Source organism: Brachyhypopomus gauderio, chromosome 3, assembly GCF_052324685.1.
Source record: "Brachyhypopomus gauderio isolate BG-103 chromosome 3, BGAUD_0.2, whole genome shotgun sequence".
NCBI classification, from domain to species: domain Eukaryota; kingdom Metazoa; phylum Chordata; class Actinopteri; order Gymnotiformes; family Hypopomidae; genus Brachyhypopomus; species Brachyhypopomus gauderio.
The window spans coordinates 38,305,979-38,321,432 of record NC_135213.1 but is presented as its reverse complement, the minus strand read 5'-3'; the positions used below and the strand labels follow the sequence as shown (position 1 = coordinate 38,321,432).

Below are 15,454 nucleotides of genomic sequence, written 5' to 3'. Positions count from 1 at the left end.
TCCAACATTTGAAAACCGAAATAACTGAATTCATCTGGTTTAATGTAAATCGGTATATTTAATTTACAATGCCAAATAGTCAGAAATTTGTCTTAGCCCTTCAAAATAAGTCACTATCAGCTCATCTGATGCTGGGTTTTTTAGAAATGTGTGTGAAAACCAGAATTATTGTTGCAGCCAAAACAAGGTAGATATCATTTGTACACATAATCTATACTGCAAAGGCAACCTACTCTTAAAACCCCCCTTCACAGCCATTAAGTAGGTATTCAAATTCAAAATCATTTAAAACTTTGGCATGATCTTTGCAAGGGCCTATCTGGCAGTCAGCATCAGATGGCCACCACTCCACCAAAGCTTGTGAGTCCAGAGGAAATTTATACCTGACAAAAAATGACAAAATTATAATGCCGCTGTGGTCAACACATTCGTTCTACATATTCAGGTTTACCTAAATGGCTAAATGGCCTGGCAAGACCACCGTTTCCAAACTCACTTGTATCTGCGTTGCACTCGAAGTTGCATTATCTCTGCACCCATAATCAAGTACTGCTTGCCAATTTCCAGTTTTGTTGAGCTGCAAGTTGCCTTCTTTATAAAGCCGACCTCCGAGTCTTTTACAATGTCTTCTGATCCTGTGAAGGACATGTGTTACAGTTTAGACAAGGCAATTTTCAAAGAAAGCCCAAGTACAGCACATCTATGCCCACCTTTCTTAAGGACTTGATCCACAATTGCATAGTATGTCAGAAAGTCCCCTTCTGTTTCAGTTGATTTCACTGTCACCTTAAAAACTGAGAGAAATAAAGAAATATGCAACGATAAACAAAGAAAGAAATATGTGTTTTGTGTGTGTGAGTGTGTGTGCACATGCTTATGTGTATATATGTGTGTTTTTACCATATTTTATGTTATCTTTGTCTTTGCACACGTCTTTCATCCTCTTCTCAACAGTGATGCTTGGATCACTGCTGTCCTTGAAGCTGCAGCATTCAGCTTTGGGAGACAGGGGAGGGTCCACAAATAAACGCTAAATCATAGTTTATCAGACAGTTTCATTAGTGCTCACTGTGCCCTCACTAATCAGAAACTATGTCTGAAAAAAGATCCTTTCAAGTCTTTTTTCCTTTAAGTGCACTCATCATCAGTGATGCTCTTCATTTAAATGAACTGGTCCTCTTTGAAATGTTTGCATCAAAAACACTTGGCTAGGGAGGTCGGGTTAGTACAAGCTGTTATTAAGCTGAGACTTTTATAGTTTCCTCGGAAGCACTTAAGTGCATGACTGTAGTAACATGCTGTGTGATGGTTTACCTGCCATGCATTGGCACTGGTCCCCCTCACAAAGTCGGTGAAGCCTGCGACCTTGTGGCTGGTAAAACTTGATGCACCGATTGTCTGCAGAAAACCAAGTGAACTATGTTTGTGATAATAATGCAGCATGTGGTAGACTAATAATTTACTTAGGAACACGTGTCTGTGGACATCTGTATTTATCACCTACACGATGATTATGAGTATGAGTATGTCATTACTATAACATCACCTACACAATGAGTATGAGTATGAGTATATCATGACTATGACATCACCTACATGATGGCTGAGTATGGATAGAGTAGAGTGTACCCTCTATGAATGAACTTTACCAGGATCGTGAAACTCGTACACGTTGAACACAGAGGCACTGTTCATGCCCGTCTGAAACAGCTCTTGAACTCGGAAGCCCACGCAGTAGAACTCCTCTGAGGGTATCTACAAGACAAATGAGATGAAAAAGAAGCACTATGCAGGAACACACATGTTCACACATAATTGCTGTGTACACTGTAGATATTATTGTGGAGGACTGGGATGTCAGTAGTGTTACACACCGAATCGATCTGGAGAATAAGTCGGTCACCGTTTATTTCAAAGTCGGAGATGTAACTCTCAAGTCCGTCTCTGTACTGCAGCATGTAGAGAGAGAGAGAGAGAGAGAGAGAGAGAGCAGTTACGACTTTTCTTGATGATATAAAATGCTGGATATGTCAGGCACACAACAGCACTAGGACAAACACCAAAGACATGTCTGAGGAAGACCTCTCACCCTTCGCAGGTCATCTTGGATTGGCATCACACCAGTGGGCAGGTCGATTTCCATGACTGTGTGTCCTGCCTCTGTCTCCACCTCATTCTGACGTGGCTTATATCTGGAGAGGGAAAACCACTGGTGTCTTTACAACTGAGATGCTCAAAGTCACACTGGTGGATTTGTGATTCTCTTAAACATACTTGGCACAAGCAACCATCCTTGGTGAGCGGAACATGGGATCTGATAAAAGAGAAGAATGCTGTGTCAATGTGTAATAGTCATTTCTAAAGAGGAAATCTGAGTGTAACTTTAACATACCGTTGGACTTTGGGTCACGGGGAAAGATGTCTATGGATATGTCAAAATGACAGTTATCATTGCTGTCTGCCGTTTCATAATACACCGTTTTAAGCTGTAATCAAAAAGGCAAGTCTAAGTGTTCGCATGGGTGTATTTTCAGTTTTAATAAAGATGCAGATAAAATATACTGACCTATCTAAATATAAACAAATCGACTATCTTAATTTGTGAGACCAAACATATGCATGACACTCACAGTGGCAAATGACACCCCAGAACTGAATCCTGTTTTCAGGATGATGTCTTCAGCATGGGCTATCTTTGCAAAATAAACAAACACACGGGGATGCTTTTAATATGTCTGATTATTGTAATACCTACATATTTTACGGGAGGAAACATCTCACCTCTATAGGCTTCCCTACGGGGTTTTTCTGACTCAGATAGATGTCAGCAATGTCACCTTTCTTCCTATACGACACGTCAACCTGCATTTGCAAAAAGGCGCTTTGGGCTGTGATCCTATACTTGGTCAAGGCTTCCAGTGTTAGAATAGTATCCTGTTGATCAGAGTAATGAGAGGTTTAAGAAGTATTCAAAGATGAAATGCTTATCTTAGCATATAGCAAAGAGCTGTTAACTTTCTTTTCCACATAATTTTCTGTAATTTGCACAGATGCCACATAGACTATGGTAAAGCTTTCAATTTATCTATATATGTCTACATGACCAAAATTGTCTAAAAGACGGCAGGCACCATTTCTACTAGTGGAGTATTCTTTGTTGCTGAATACCTGGGTTGAGTGGAAGCCTCCTCCATATCGCTGATCCTGGGTCAGCCAGTTCAGAATAGGCTTGGCATATGTCATGTCTCCTCGCAGTAATGTGCTGAGGAGGATGTAAACGGTGGTCTCCACCGATTTTGCAGAGGCTCTGTTTGGAGTCAGTGGATTCTGGGGAGCATCCTTCTCTTCCCAGAACCGCACAATTACCGGGTTTTCTAAACTCAAGAAACATGGCACAGCAATTATTACTACACAGAAATATCCCACCGGTCTACCAGCAACAATCACATGAAAAATATATTGTGGAATGATTATTTGACAATAACGCACCCTTCTGCAGCCCCCAGTATTGTATGTCACTTCAATAGTATGAATGATTTTGATAAATGATGGTGTATGGAGTGTGGTGGTTGAATAGCTCCTTACCTTTAACTTGGGCCTCTCTCTTAAGTTGCTCATGGACAGTCACTGCTGATTGGCTGTGGGGGTCAACAAGCAACAGGGCGTACGCAGCTATGGCCCGTACATACAGACTCTTCACCTGTCGCACTTGTGACGACAGGTACTGTGCTGCGTTCTCCATTCCATTTTTGTAGGTCTGGCGAGACAAATATTACCCAGTCGTGAAACACCACAGCGGAAGAACACTGCCCAGCCATTAAGCTTGAGCGTGGAGAGGAACGTCTGGGAGAGTGAAGGCACGTGTGAACCCTACCTGTAGGTTGGACTTGGGAACATCCAAAGCGTGAGAGATCCCAATGACCACAAATGACGTGAGGAACACGGTTTGTTCAGTGACATCAGCTCCCGCACCCTTTAGAAATGGAAACAACCTGACTAATGACACAGACGCAGGTGCTATCCTAGCTCACGATGCTATTAAAGCTGCGTCGGAGAGATTTTAGTTCTCCTATAAAGCAACACGCCATTGACTCACCACCACTGATTCAACTCACACACTGACTCACCACCACTGATTCAACTCACACACTGACTCACCACCACTGATTCAGCTCACACACTGACTCACCACCACTGATTCAGCTCACACACTGACTCACCACCTCTGATTCAGCTCACACACTGACTCACCATCACTGATTCAGCTCACACACCGACTCACCACCACTGATTCAGCTCACACACTGACTCAACACCACTGACTCAGCTCACACACTGACTCACCACCACTGACTCAGCTCACACACTGACTCACCACCACTGATTCAGCTCACAGACTGACTCACCACCAGTGATTCAGTTCACCCACAGACTCACCACCACTGATTCAGCTCACACACCGACTCACCACGACTGATTCAGCTCACACACCGACTCAACTGCTTTATTAACAAATGAGATGCATGTAATAATTATGTGGTACAAAATCTTGCATCCACGTTAGCTAGTTTGGATCGTTCACGTCATCTGTTGGACCATTACTGGCAAGGCTGACCAAGAAAGGAGGTCAGATAAATCATGTTTGGCACTGGATTCACACCCAACATCTAAGAGTCTGAAGAGTTTACCATGAGTTTGGAAGGCCTGTAGCTGGACTCCTCAGTGAAAGAACCATCTGGATTCTGATGTTTTGTAAGCAGCCAGCGGACTGTGTTGGACAGCATGTCGCGATCCACCCTGACGTATCTGTCCACTTTTGCCAGAGTCTTCACTACCAGAGCCGTCAGCCTAGAGCAGGATTTTGTTATAACACATTAATCTGCACATCAGCCGTGTGTGGCTTCAGCTCAGAAAAAAAAACACTTGAAAAAAAACACAGAAAAGTTCAATTTAAAGATAAAGTGAAGAAAAGGTCAATTTAACACCTTTGCATGGTGTCCCAAAACATTTATAGCAAGATCATTACAGGACGACAATAAATTTGAATACATTTTCTGATAGATTTCAATGATAATACGGAGATGTATGGTGGAGCCGTGCTTGTCTGATGTACGCAGAAGATTCACGCCCTCCTGCAGTGTTTTACTCACCATGTACTTGGTTCCTTGTTCTTCCACACGCAGAAGCTGTGCTCCTGTTTGGACTTAAACGACATGACAGAGGTGACACCTAGAAGAAGTGCCAAGTGTCAAACAAATCTGCCCTTTACCCTGATCACCGTCCACACTGTACAGCTCAGTCATTTGCACTTGAATTGCACCCTTAAGAGTTTGGAGTATGTTTAGTAAGAGCAGCTATGAGAAACCCATAAAGCCACCGGGAAAAGCAGCTCTAGAGATGCTCCACACTGTTTTGGTGTTCTGGCCTGCTTCACCAAGCCTGCTTCACCTTCGTTCATCTTCCTCCTCAAGTCGCTCTCGCTAAGAGCTTCTCCTTGCAGGCCCCACTGCTGAGTTTGATCCAGGTAGTCGTAGACGTAGAAGACAGGAAGGAGCCCCATGAGCTCCACCTCGGCCGAGCCTCTGGGCAGGTTGGTCAGCTGGGACATTCCCGCCGCCTTGGTGATGATGGACTGCAGTTCTCCGAGCACTTCCCCTGATCAGACGGAGGGAGGTGTGCTGAGAACACGTGGGCTTATGCGTGATGGGGAGGAGGAGGCTGCAGAAAGCCTTCACTTAAATCCAACCAGCAGCAGAATGTACCTCCGCATGACATTTCAAACCAGACGTTTTACATCTTGCAGCCTACGTACCGTTTACTGTCAGAAGCCGCTCAACAGGTGACTTGGGTACAAGGTGTAGAGGAAGAGCATTTCGGAGCTCAAGACGACTTTTAGACTGGCCTGATAGAAACAATATAAATATGTATATACCAGTGTATTTTTAATTTGTTTTCTTAGCAGCAGGCTGACACTGTTATTGTTGAATATTGTTAAACTGAACTGTATCAGATCGCTTACCATAAACACCCTGTGGATCCAGCCTCCCTCCCACCAACACCTCCTTTCTGATGCCCTCTGGCTGTCAAGGTCAAAGTCACATACAACAACTGATGAGTTTTCTTTGGCTGGAGAAACTACCACACACTTCCACACATCAGAAACAGGTTGAGCTTTGGTTGACGTGAAGCACTGCTCTCTTCAGCCTTGACTCACCACCACTCTCAGAGTCTTCACCACTGTCTCATGTTCCCACGCGGTTGTGAGTGTGAAGCTGAGTTTATGATTTCCAGCTTCTAAAGCCATGATGAGGAATCGCACCATGGCCACAGAGCGGCCCGCCACCTTGCCCTTGTTAACATTTGACTGTCCGTGAAACACACACACCCCGTCTGATGCTGTGAGGGTTACGTGGAACTAAAACAGAGAGAAGGAAAGCACCAGAGAAAGAGAGAGAGAGAAAGATAGATAGAGAGAGAGAGAGACAGAGAGAGAGGGGAGAGGGAGAGATGGGAGAGAGAGAGAGAGAGAGAGAGAGAGAGGGAGATGGGGGAGAGAGAGAAAGGGGGAAAGAGATGATTATAGTGCATGTATTATGAGAACTGATGTCTTTCCTTCATATCCCTGCAGTAGTGCTCCATGATAACCAGTTCAAAACATCTGCAGAGATAGAGAAAGTTCTCCTGAATTATATTAATAAAAAGTTGGAGGTTGGACATCTAACCGTTGTTTGTGTGTCGCGTTGATTGTAGACTGAACCCTTGAGTTCAATCTGCTCTCCACGCACCATTGAGTATGGCAAAGGTACGTTTACGCTTACGTCCTGAGACACAGACACCTTCAGGGGCTCCGCCACACATATCCCTGCAGAGTTGTGTAGTACAAAACGTTGTAGTGCCACAATATTTCCATCAAAAACAGCAAACATCTTCATGAAAAGTTGTTTTGCATTATTTACTATACATTAGTTCATTTACAAAAATAATCTCTGAGATTTCTTTTTAATTGGCCTGGTCCGGTCGCACTTGGACAACCGTCGGTTTTCGGGAGTCTTTACTGGATGTACTTCTCTCGCCGACCACCTGGGGGTGCTAAGTCAGCGCAGTTGCATTATCGTACCGTTGCCGAACACGCCGACAGCCTTCATTTCCCATGTGGTAAGAGAATCTGGAAGAGCTTTAATGAGGCTTAGCGAACCAGACCTGCAACAAGTTTAACAAAAACTCTACATTCAGCCTCAGCCAATAAATATGGGGGAAAAGGTGCATTAAGTAGTGTGTTGGATTATGTAGCTGAAGATACAGAAACGTTCTCACTTGTCCATTTCGTGTTCCTCCCATAACCAGCTCTCTGGGAAGTAACTACGCACCTCCGGGGTCTTTGAATCCAGGTAGAAATTCTCTTTTCACCCCCCCAAAAAACAGAGCTTGTGGAAGTCAGTTACTTCTGGACTCTCTAATAAATCCTACATTTTAATTTTAAGTTAAATTGTGTGTAAAATGGCAGTTTTTTGTGTTTGTTTGACCAGAACATACCAGAACGAGTAAGGATGACCATTTTCTCGTTTTCCTGCCGAAGCTTTTGGGCGTATTTGCAGCACTGGTTGAAGACTCTCTTGCACACCATGTCGGGGACGTCGAGGCGCTTGGTGCGCTCGTTGCAGGTCTCCAGGGTGGGATTGCTGTCAGTTCCAGTTAGGCAGCAGGTTTTGTACTCCTTATATTCGTTGGCTGCAGGACACAGAAACTGTCGGTTGTCTTACGGAATCACTGAGATGGGCTGCAACATCTCACACATGAACACAGGTAATTCACCTTTTTCCTCAAACTTGTCATTCAGGGAGATGGTGGAGCGCTTCGGCCTCACAGCGGCCACGCTGGTCTCATCTAGAAGAGATCATTACGAGAGCTGTATGGATAATGTGACTTCTGCAGCTCGTAGTCTTACAAACCAACGACTAAACCGTTTCCACCGCATCTCAATCCTGCAATTTGCATTTTCCAGCATTAATACAGTACATGACTATCGCAACCAGCATCTTCACTCGAACCTATTTCTGGCCCTTTAATTGCTCCTTAAGATTTTTGAAAGCCTTTGTAGGGGTTAGCGAGCAGAACATTCATGAAGCTAAAAACCTCAGTGGTTCCTCTACTGCTGTAGGGTCAGACTGAAGCATCTTGAAGAGTCACTCTGGATAAGAGCACCTTTGAAATCCCATAAATGTGAATATAATATAAATACTGCACCTGAAAGTTCTATTATTCAGGTTTACATTTGCTGTAATACAAGAGTTTAGATGCTATGACTCGAGACTTTGTCTGAACAAAGATCAGGCTGTTTCATTTCAAGCATTTAGCAGACACTTTTATCCACTTGACAGAGTACAACATGAGGATAAAGTGTTTTGTTCAGGGGCCTAACAGCAGGAAGTTGGCAATCGAAGGGCTTGAACCAGAAACCCTATGAGTACTAAGTCACTACCTTCATTGCTGAGTTAATAGTTTGCCAGTGAAACTTAATCCAGTATGTGACATTTATGGCATTTGGCAGACACCCTTATCCAGAGCGACTTACATTTTTTATCTCATTTTTTATACAAGTGAGCAATTGAGGGTTAAGGGCCTTTCTCAGGGGCACCTCAGTCATGGCCTCAGGTCTGGGAATCGAACCCCCGACTCTCCGGTCACAAGACCAGTTCCCTAACCACCAGGCCATGTCTGCCCTGACTCACTGCAATTAAGTCTGGTATAAAGTGCTACACAGTTAATTGTTTGTTGATCTGTAAGATGCAGACAGACACACACTAGGTCAGTGCTAATTGCCTGGTGAGGTGGTAGCATATCATCGGGCTACTGCTGGGTTCACATAGACAGTAGGAATCGTTTACCTTGAATTGATCGACTTGAGAAGAAAGAAACTGCCAGTTCAAAACAGCCATGCAATTGTAAACAATTTCAGAAAAGCAACACAATCTTACTGAAATGTATCCTAGTGATTGTTTAGGTCTGAAGATCAGCGTCCTAGTCTTGCATCGTTAGGCAGGGTCTTATTTCAGCGATGTAGTAACACTGACGATGGGTTTGAGATAAGTGACCAGTAGCATTTCGATGAACATGTCCCAACTCACCTTTGCTATACAGCCGCTTGGAACGTTTAGGTCTCAACACAGCTGTACAGGTGTTACCTGGAAAAGAACGCCATCTGCTTTTACTAGTTATAATAAAGGAGAAAGATTATGTCCAGTGTTACTTTTGTGATGCATCAAGATTTAATTTGTAGTTAGTAATGGGCCAATCGGTTTTATACCAACCAGCGCTACTTCCTCTGACGTGTTGTTATTTACCTGTAAATGTAGTCTGGACGTCTGCGTTGGTTAAGAAATGTATGCCTGCACGTTCGAACACGTCCACGTTATTCTGACCGCCTCCTCCTCCACAACCCAGGTCTTTCTGCTCAAAGTGCCTCAGCACCTGTGAGACAGACACCAGTATGATGCCTCCACATGTCAGCAACATCACCACCTGTGTCATCATTGGTCGTAAATGGGAGGGTGAGTTTCTCACTTTGTTCAGCGGGTCTCTGTCGTTGGCTCGGAGGTCGTACAGGGCCGTGTCCACAGCTGACAGTGCCACCAGGGGTCTGGCACTCTCACTCTTTGCCGTAAGAGACAGTTGGATCTTGTCTTTAGGTTTGTACTCACTCTCTGGGGATGTCAGCTTCATCTAAGCACCAAGAAAAATGGCGAGATGTCTGCAAATTCAATACATTAAGCAATACTACCAAAACAGCTTTTTTAAATTGATGCAAAGTTGAACAGTGCACATCTGGTATGATTTTATTTACTGCTTTAATAGATTTGAATCACAATATTAGTTTTCAGAAACTGACAACTAAAAATTTGATAACAACTAGATATTTGACTATGTGGAAACTTGCATATACAAACTAACAAACAGTATTCATACTTTCAGCTTTGAGATCTGCTATGTAGATCTTTGTTCTTCAGTCATGTACAAATGAAGTGACATGATGTATCAACCAAGGTCCCTCCACGATGTTACCTCTAAGCCGTTGACACATTTGCCCTTGACGTCAAACCACACGGAGTCTGCCACCAGCTCCGTGCCCTCCTCCCCAGAGATGATGTAGTAGACGAGGAGACGTGCGGATGGCACCATGTCGGAGGTCACCTTAAAGTTGATGTTCTGGACCTTGTCATTTACACGCTGTACAGTGGTGAACTTCACCACTCTGCCCTTCGATATGATCTACAAGACGTTCGAACAAGCGGCAAATAGACAAACACGTGGATGGATGAAAATGTATCCTATTCCTAATTCTTACTTTACTGAAGCAGCTACAGGTGTTTTAGTTATGTTTGTGAAGTAAGAGAGGACAACACAGAGGCGTGCTTCACCTGATAGCTGAAGCTCTTCAGTGGCAGGTAGTCATGATAGTGGAAGTAGATGTTGATACTGGCGTAGTTGTTCACATCAAAGGAGGAGGACTCTGAGGGTAAATCGATATACAGATAGCGACGGTGGTTGGATTTGTAGGTGACGGTGTTAAGCATCAGTCTCGCCTGGCTCTCTGGAGGGTACTTCTGGTCAGATGTCTCAAACTGGGAAACAATTCCAACATAGGGAGCCAAGGGTGAGAGCTTGCACTCCCATATAAGATCTTTGTTTATTTAACAAACAGGCTTGTTTCTTTATATAAAGGTTAACTCACAGTAAAATCAGCTTTTTGCGCGTAATCTGGGATATTGCAAACGAAGTAGGCAACTCCGTCGTCGCGGGAAAGCGCTGTATATTCCAGCTGGTGTCCAAAGAATTTGAGAGGCTCCATTTCTTGATCAGTTTTAGTTAAAGTTGCCTGTACCTTCACCGGTACCCCTTTCACCGGTACACCCAGTGGGTCCTTCACCAATACCTACAGGTCAAACACAAATAGTCACGCAGTCAAACACATCACATAACAACAGCATAGTTATGTCATAGATATCTAATGCAGCTTTGTCTGAATATTTTGCCAGTGTTTATTATTCTTCTGCCAGCAGTGCTCACTCTGATGTTGTATGGCAGCGATGGTTTGATATATGGTGGAGTTGCCAGTAGATGCAGCGAAAAAGGAGAATTAACAAACTTCACGTTGGACAGAATGGCGTCCTGGGAGATCCCACCTGACAATGATAAGAGCAGAGATCACTTTTGGAGGAGACTAAAACACCATTAATGGACATCTGAAATGCAACTAAAAAGATTGCAAGAAGATACCTTTGCCATGACATGACAACATGCTGACATGCTGTTATTATATTGACGACACTGTCATGAAAAAATTATGTTTTGAGACTGACCCGTTGACTCTTGGAGCAAAATCACCACGCGAAGGTAATGATTGATCATGTCTGTCAGATCAAGAGGTCCAGACTGAATTTTGGACAGAACACGCTTGATGTTTAACACAACCTCTAGTTCACCATTGTCCATCTGAAAGTGGAAATATCTTGGTTCAAGTGGAGCTGCTCCGAGGTCTTTGCCTGCTTTGCATATTAATCAGTGCAAGTGCTTCAATTTGAGGACTAACCACGTCACCTCATAACGCCTTAATGTCGTAGGTATGATGACTGTTTCGTCCTTACTGGCATATCCAAACTTTAAGAAGACATCTGCTGAAGTGACTGGTCCTCCGTGCACATATCTCAAAATATCACACACACACACACACACACACACACACACACACACACACACACACACACACATTAAAAAGCATACTGACTACTAATAGGGCTGCTTGAATAGGTTAGCATGTACATGACCAAGAAATGTTTAAGCTATGTGGTTTGATTGGTTTGATCGAGTTGGGATTGTAGACAAAAAAAAAACCCACTTGGCAAATATCTTGAGTTTGAAGGCCTCAAAGTTTCTGATGCTGACATAGTTCTTCTCAGGCTGGATTCGGACTGCAATGCTGGGAAGCACTGGGAATTGAAGTTTTAGCTGCCATCATTTACAGTGTCGAGGAAAACCCTGAACTTTAAACTTTGAATAGCACAGTTAAACAGGCATTACCGTATTCTTTAACTTCAAATTCAGCTGTAGCAGTTGTGCTGAAGTTATACGAGTAAGCTGCTTCAATTTTCCACACTCCAAACCTGAGGATGGAGGTTTAGTATCAGCATTACTAACATTATTAACATTAGGCCTAGTAATAGCACACAATATTATTTACTTCGAATTTTGCACTAATACGCACTTCGGTTTCAGGGGTATTTTAAACGGTGGGAGCAGCGGTTTCACACCACTGAAATCTTTAAGCTCAATAATTTCCACCTTGGCTCCATCAGGGTCCTACGATATACAAATATAATTGTGAATGTCGATACATAGAAAAAAAATATAACTTAATATTAGTCCTGATTCTGAGGACGACAGCTCACCATGAAAGTGAGAGAGACTGGTCTACTAGACTTCCTCAGCTCTTCAGTGAAAGAATACACACGCACCTCCACTGCAATGGGAGGAACATGTGAAATGAGCAGTATATCTGCTTCTCTCTCTCTCTCTCTCTCTCTCTCTCTCTCCCACATACAGACACACACCGATATACACACACTTTTGCACATTCGTTTGCAAACATGACATGCCAAATTCCAAATATACAGACCTTTCTGTTCTGGCGTGTATAAAGGCTTGTCAGTCTGGACAAATAGAAAGCCATTGTCACGAGTGATTGGTATTTTCAAAAATTTAGACCAGGATGTAGAGACTGCAATCAGGTAGACGTGAGTGTCTTCTTTGCGTATTTCCTGGAGAATCTGAGCGAAAACAGTTTGCTTTATCAAGATATAGTTTATATATTGATTAAAGACTATATTGATAAAAGACTATAATATATATGCTTTGACTAATCTAATTTTCGATGCTGTGTATTGCCATATTATCAAACATCATATAATGAATGTTAAAGAGTCATAATGAGTCTGAGATATAATAAAACATTTAGAAAAACCTCATCTGAGGTCCTGGAACATTCTTAATAACTGATGGAATTACATCATGTACTTTTGTGCCTTTGTGATTTAACAAAAGTTTTCATATTTAAAACTGCAAAGTTAATGATGCATAGTTTTGACTAAGACTGAACAGGATTGGTTTAAGCTGAATCCATTATTTCATTTAAAATGGCTTGTGGCACTTCTATTCAGAAGCATGTTAATACTTAAAGCATATAAATATTTATATAAAATATAGATTTATTCATGTATTGGTGTGCATGATCTGTACCCGTAGAGTAGCTGCAGCCTGGTAATCATTCTGGGCGTTTAGCGTAACAGACTGTGATGAGTAAGTCCTGCCACCGGGGGCGTTAGTGTCCTTAAGGTACAGTTGGACTGGGGTCTCTGTGTCATATCCAAATAACTGCACCACCACCGTCTCAGTGGCGTCCACTCTCAGCACTTTGGGTGCTGTGATCAGGAACCTGTGAAGAACAAGCAGCACTAGTAATGTAAGAAACGTCACCACAACACACGCTGCACATAGAAACTCAGGTGGGACTCACGTGAGATTATCACGTGAAAGTAACAAGTAAAGTATGTTTTGTCCTAACTTCCTGTTTTTCCCTAAGGGAACTTTCTTAACAGCAACCTGAAACAGGGTTTCACAGTCACTCCACTTTCACCAGATCAACAATAATGACCTCTTCGAGTCTCTTAATGTGAACTGCAGACATGTGAGCAATTATACCAAAACTACACAAATGTTAGATGTTTAAACACAATGTACCGGTAGTTTATTTTAGACCTAATGAACTGAACTGAATGCCTGCTATGCCATTGAGGCTAAAATGGTAATCAATGAAGACACTGAACAGTATGTAGATTCAGTACAGTAAGTACTAAACAGTATGTAGGTTCGGTACAGTAAGCACTGAACAGTATGTAGGTTCAGTACAATAAGTACTAAACAGTATGTAGGTTCAGTACAGTAAGCACTGAACAGTATGTAGGTTCAGTACAGTAAGTACTGAACAGTATGTAGGTTCGGTACAGTAAGTACTGAACAGTATGTAGGTTCGGTACAGTAAGTATTGAACAGTATGTAGGTTCGGTACAGTAAGCACTGAACAGTATGTAGGTTCGGTACAGTAAGTACTGAACAGTATGTAGGTTCGGTACAGTAAGCACTGAACAGTATGTAGGTTCAGTACAGTAAGCACTGAACAGTATGTAGGTTCAGTACAGTAAGCACTGAACAGTATGTAGGTTCAGTACAATAAGTACTTACGTTTGCCTCTGCGCCTGAGTCCAGCACGCCACATGTATAAGACAGAGCAGAACCAGAAGGCCCATCCTAAACCGGGAAGCCCACTCAGTGCAGCGAGGAGCCCAATGACGATCATTTAAAAGTCGCTGTACATTTAGTGTTCCTGAACCTTTCGTTTGCATTCAGTTAATCATCGGCCCAAAGGGCTCATGGTGCAAAAGTGCACCCCCCCCCCCCCCCCCCCCAAATAGGGCTGTGAAGGTGTGTGGACTTGGATCCCCAACTACGCTGTAGAGCCAAGCACAGAGCTCGCGGGAAGGACTTGCTGGATGTATGCCCCTCTAACGCACGTGTTGGTCGATGTGTGAGGATACAAATAAGTAAAATGTGATGTTTTTTGTTTGTGATTTGTTTGTCTATTATGGTCAGTAGGAACAGTATTATCATTATGTTGTTATTGTCGTGGTTGCTGTTATTGTGGTATAGTCTGATTTTTGTTGGTATATCTGCAAATTATTATTGGATGGACTTTGGAGGTTGGGGTTTCGGTATTGTGTCAGAAAGGGCTTTACTTATCATTAGAAGCTGGCATAGATCTCCTAGGTTCACAAATGTTTACACAAGAGGCCAGTGTTGTAAATAGTTCTGTAGAAGCAAACATCAATGTGGAATTGATTTGCTGTTGGGGGATTTTCATTGTTGTGGAACACAGGGGGCCACTGGTCAGTTTCTTTCAGTAATACACATTGATTTAAACCAAAAATGCAGAAAATGAAGCATAAACAGCAGACTCTCTTAACAATTAACCTTTGATGGATTGACCAGGGGTGGGTTTCCCGAAACGTTCGTAGCTCTAAGTACTTCTTAACCTCGTACGTTTCATACGAGGTTACGAAATACTTAGCGCTACGAACGTTTCGGGAAACCCACCCCAGGTCTCTTCAATGAACACAAAAACGTTTGGGCAATATTATAAATTTTATTTGTAATATTTTTGCAACTTGTGTTTGATTCTATATTGTTGTAATTAACTTAATAAACTTCAACAGGTTAATCTGTGTAAAAAACATAGTCTTAACATAGAAGGTGACATTAAGCAACAGACTTTCCTAAACATGATTAAGTAATCATTTATTAGCATACAAGTTGAATATACAAAGAGTTTTATATCAGCAAACATATT

The 15,454-nt window shown here is 42.6% G+C and overlaps 1 protein-coding gene across 1 annotated transcript; it reads right to left on the bottom strand.

Moving 5' to 3' along the window:
- Positions 1-79: 79 nt before the first annotated feature.
- Positions 80-14,357, bottom strand: c5 (complement component 5). The gene is made up of 41 exons (XM_076998502.1): positions 14,293-14,357; positions 13,291-13,486; positions 12,671-12,821; positions 12,444-12,514; positions 12,260-12,354; positions 12,076-12,158; positions 11,894-11,984; positions 11,596-11,701; positions 11,358-11,490; positions 11,065-11,180; positions 10,730-10,930; positions 10,416-10,619; positions 10,060-10,266; positions 9,562-9,720; positions 9,342-9,468; positions 7,813-7,884; positions 7,534-7,755; positions 7,315-7,399; positions 7,118-7,200; positions 6,723-6,862; positions 6,215-6,415; positions 6,020-6,080; positions 5,813-5,902; positions 5,449-5,655; positions 5,151-5,229; positions 4,689-4,848; positions 3,875-3,973; positions 3,586-3,757; positions 3,169-3,374; positions 2,782-2,934; positions 2,631-2,693; positions 2,393-2,486; positions 2,275-2,314; positions 2,090-2,192; positions 1,875-1,949; positions 1,650-1,755; positions 1,315-1,398; positions 901-996; positions 711-794; positions 497-635; positions 80-383 (listed from the first exon to the last, which is right to left on the bottom strand). The coding sequence occupies exons 1-41, from the start codon at positions 14,355-14,357 to the stop codon at positions 236-238; spliced, it is 5,067 nt and encodes a 1,688-aa protein (XP_076854617.1). The 3' UTR covers positions 80-235.
- Between the last annotated feature and the right edge of the window lie 1,097 nt (positions 14,358-15,454).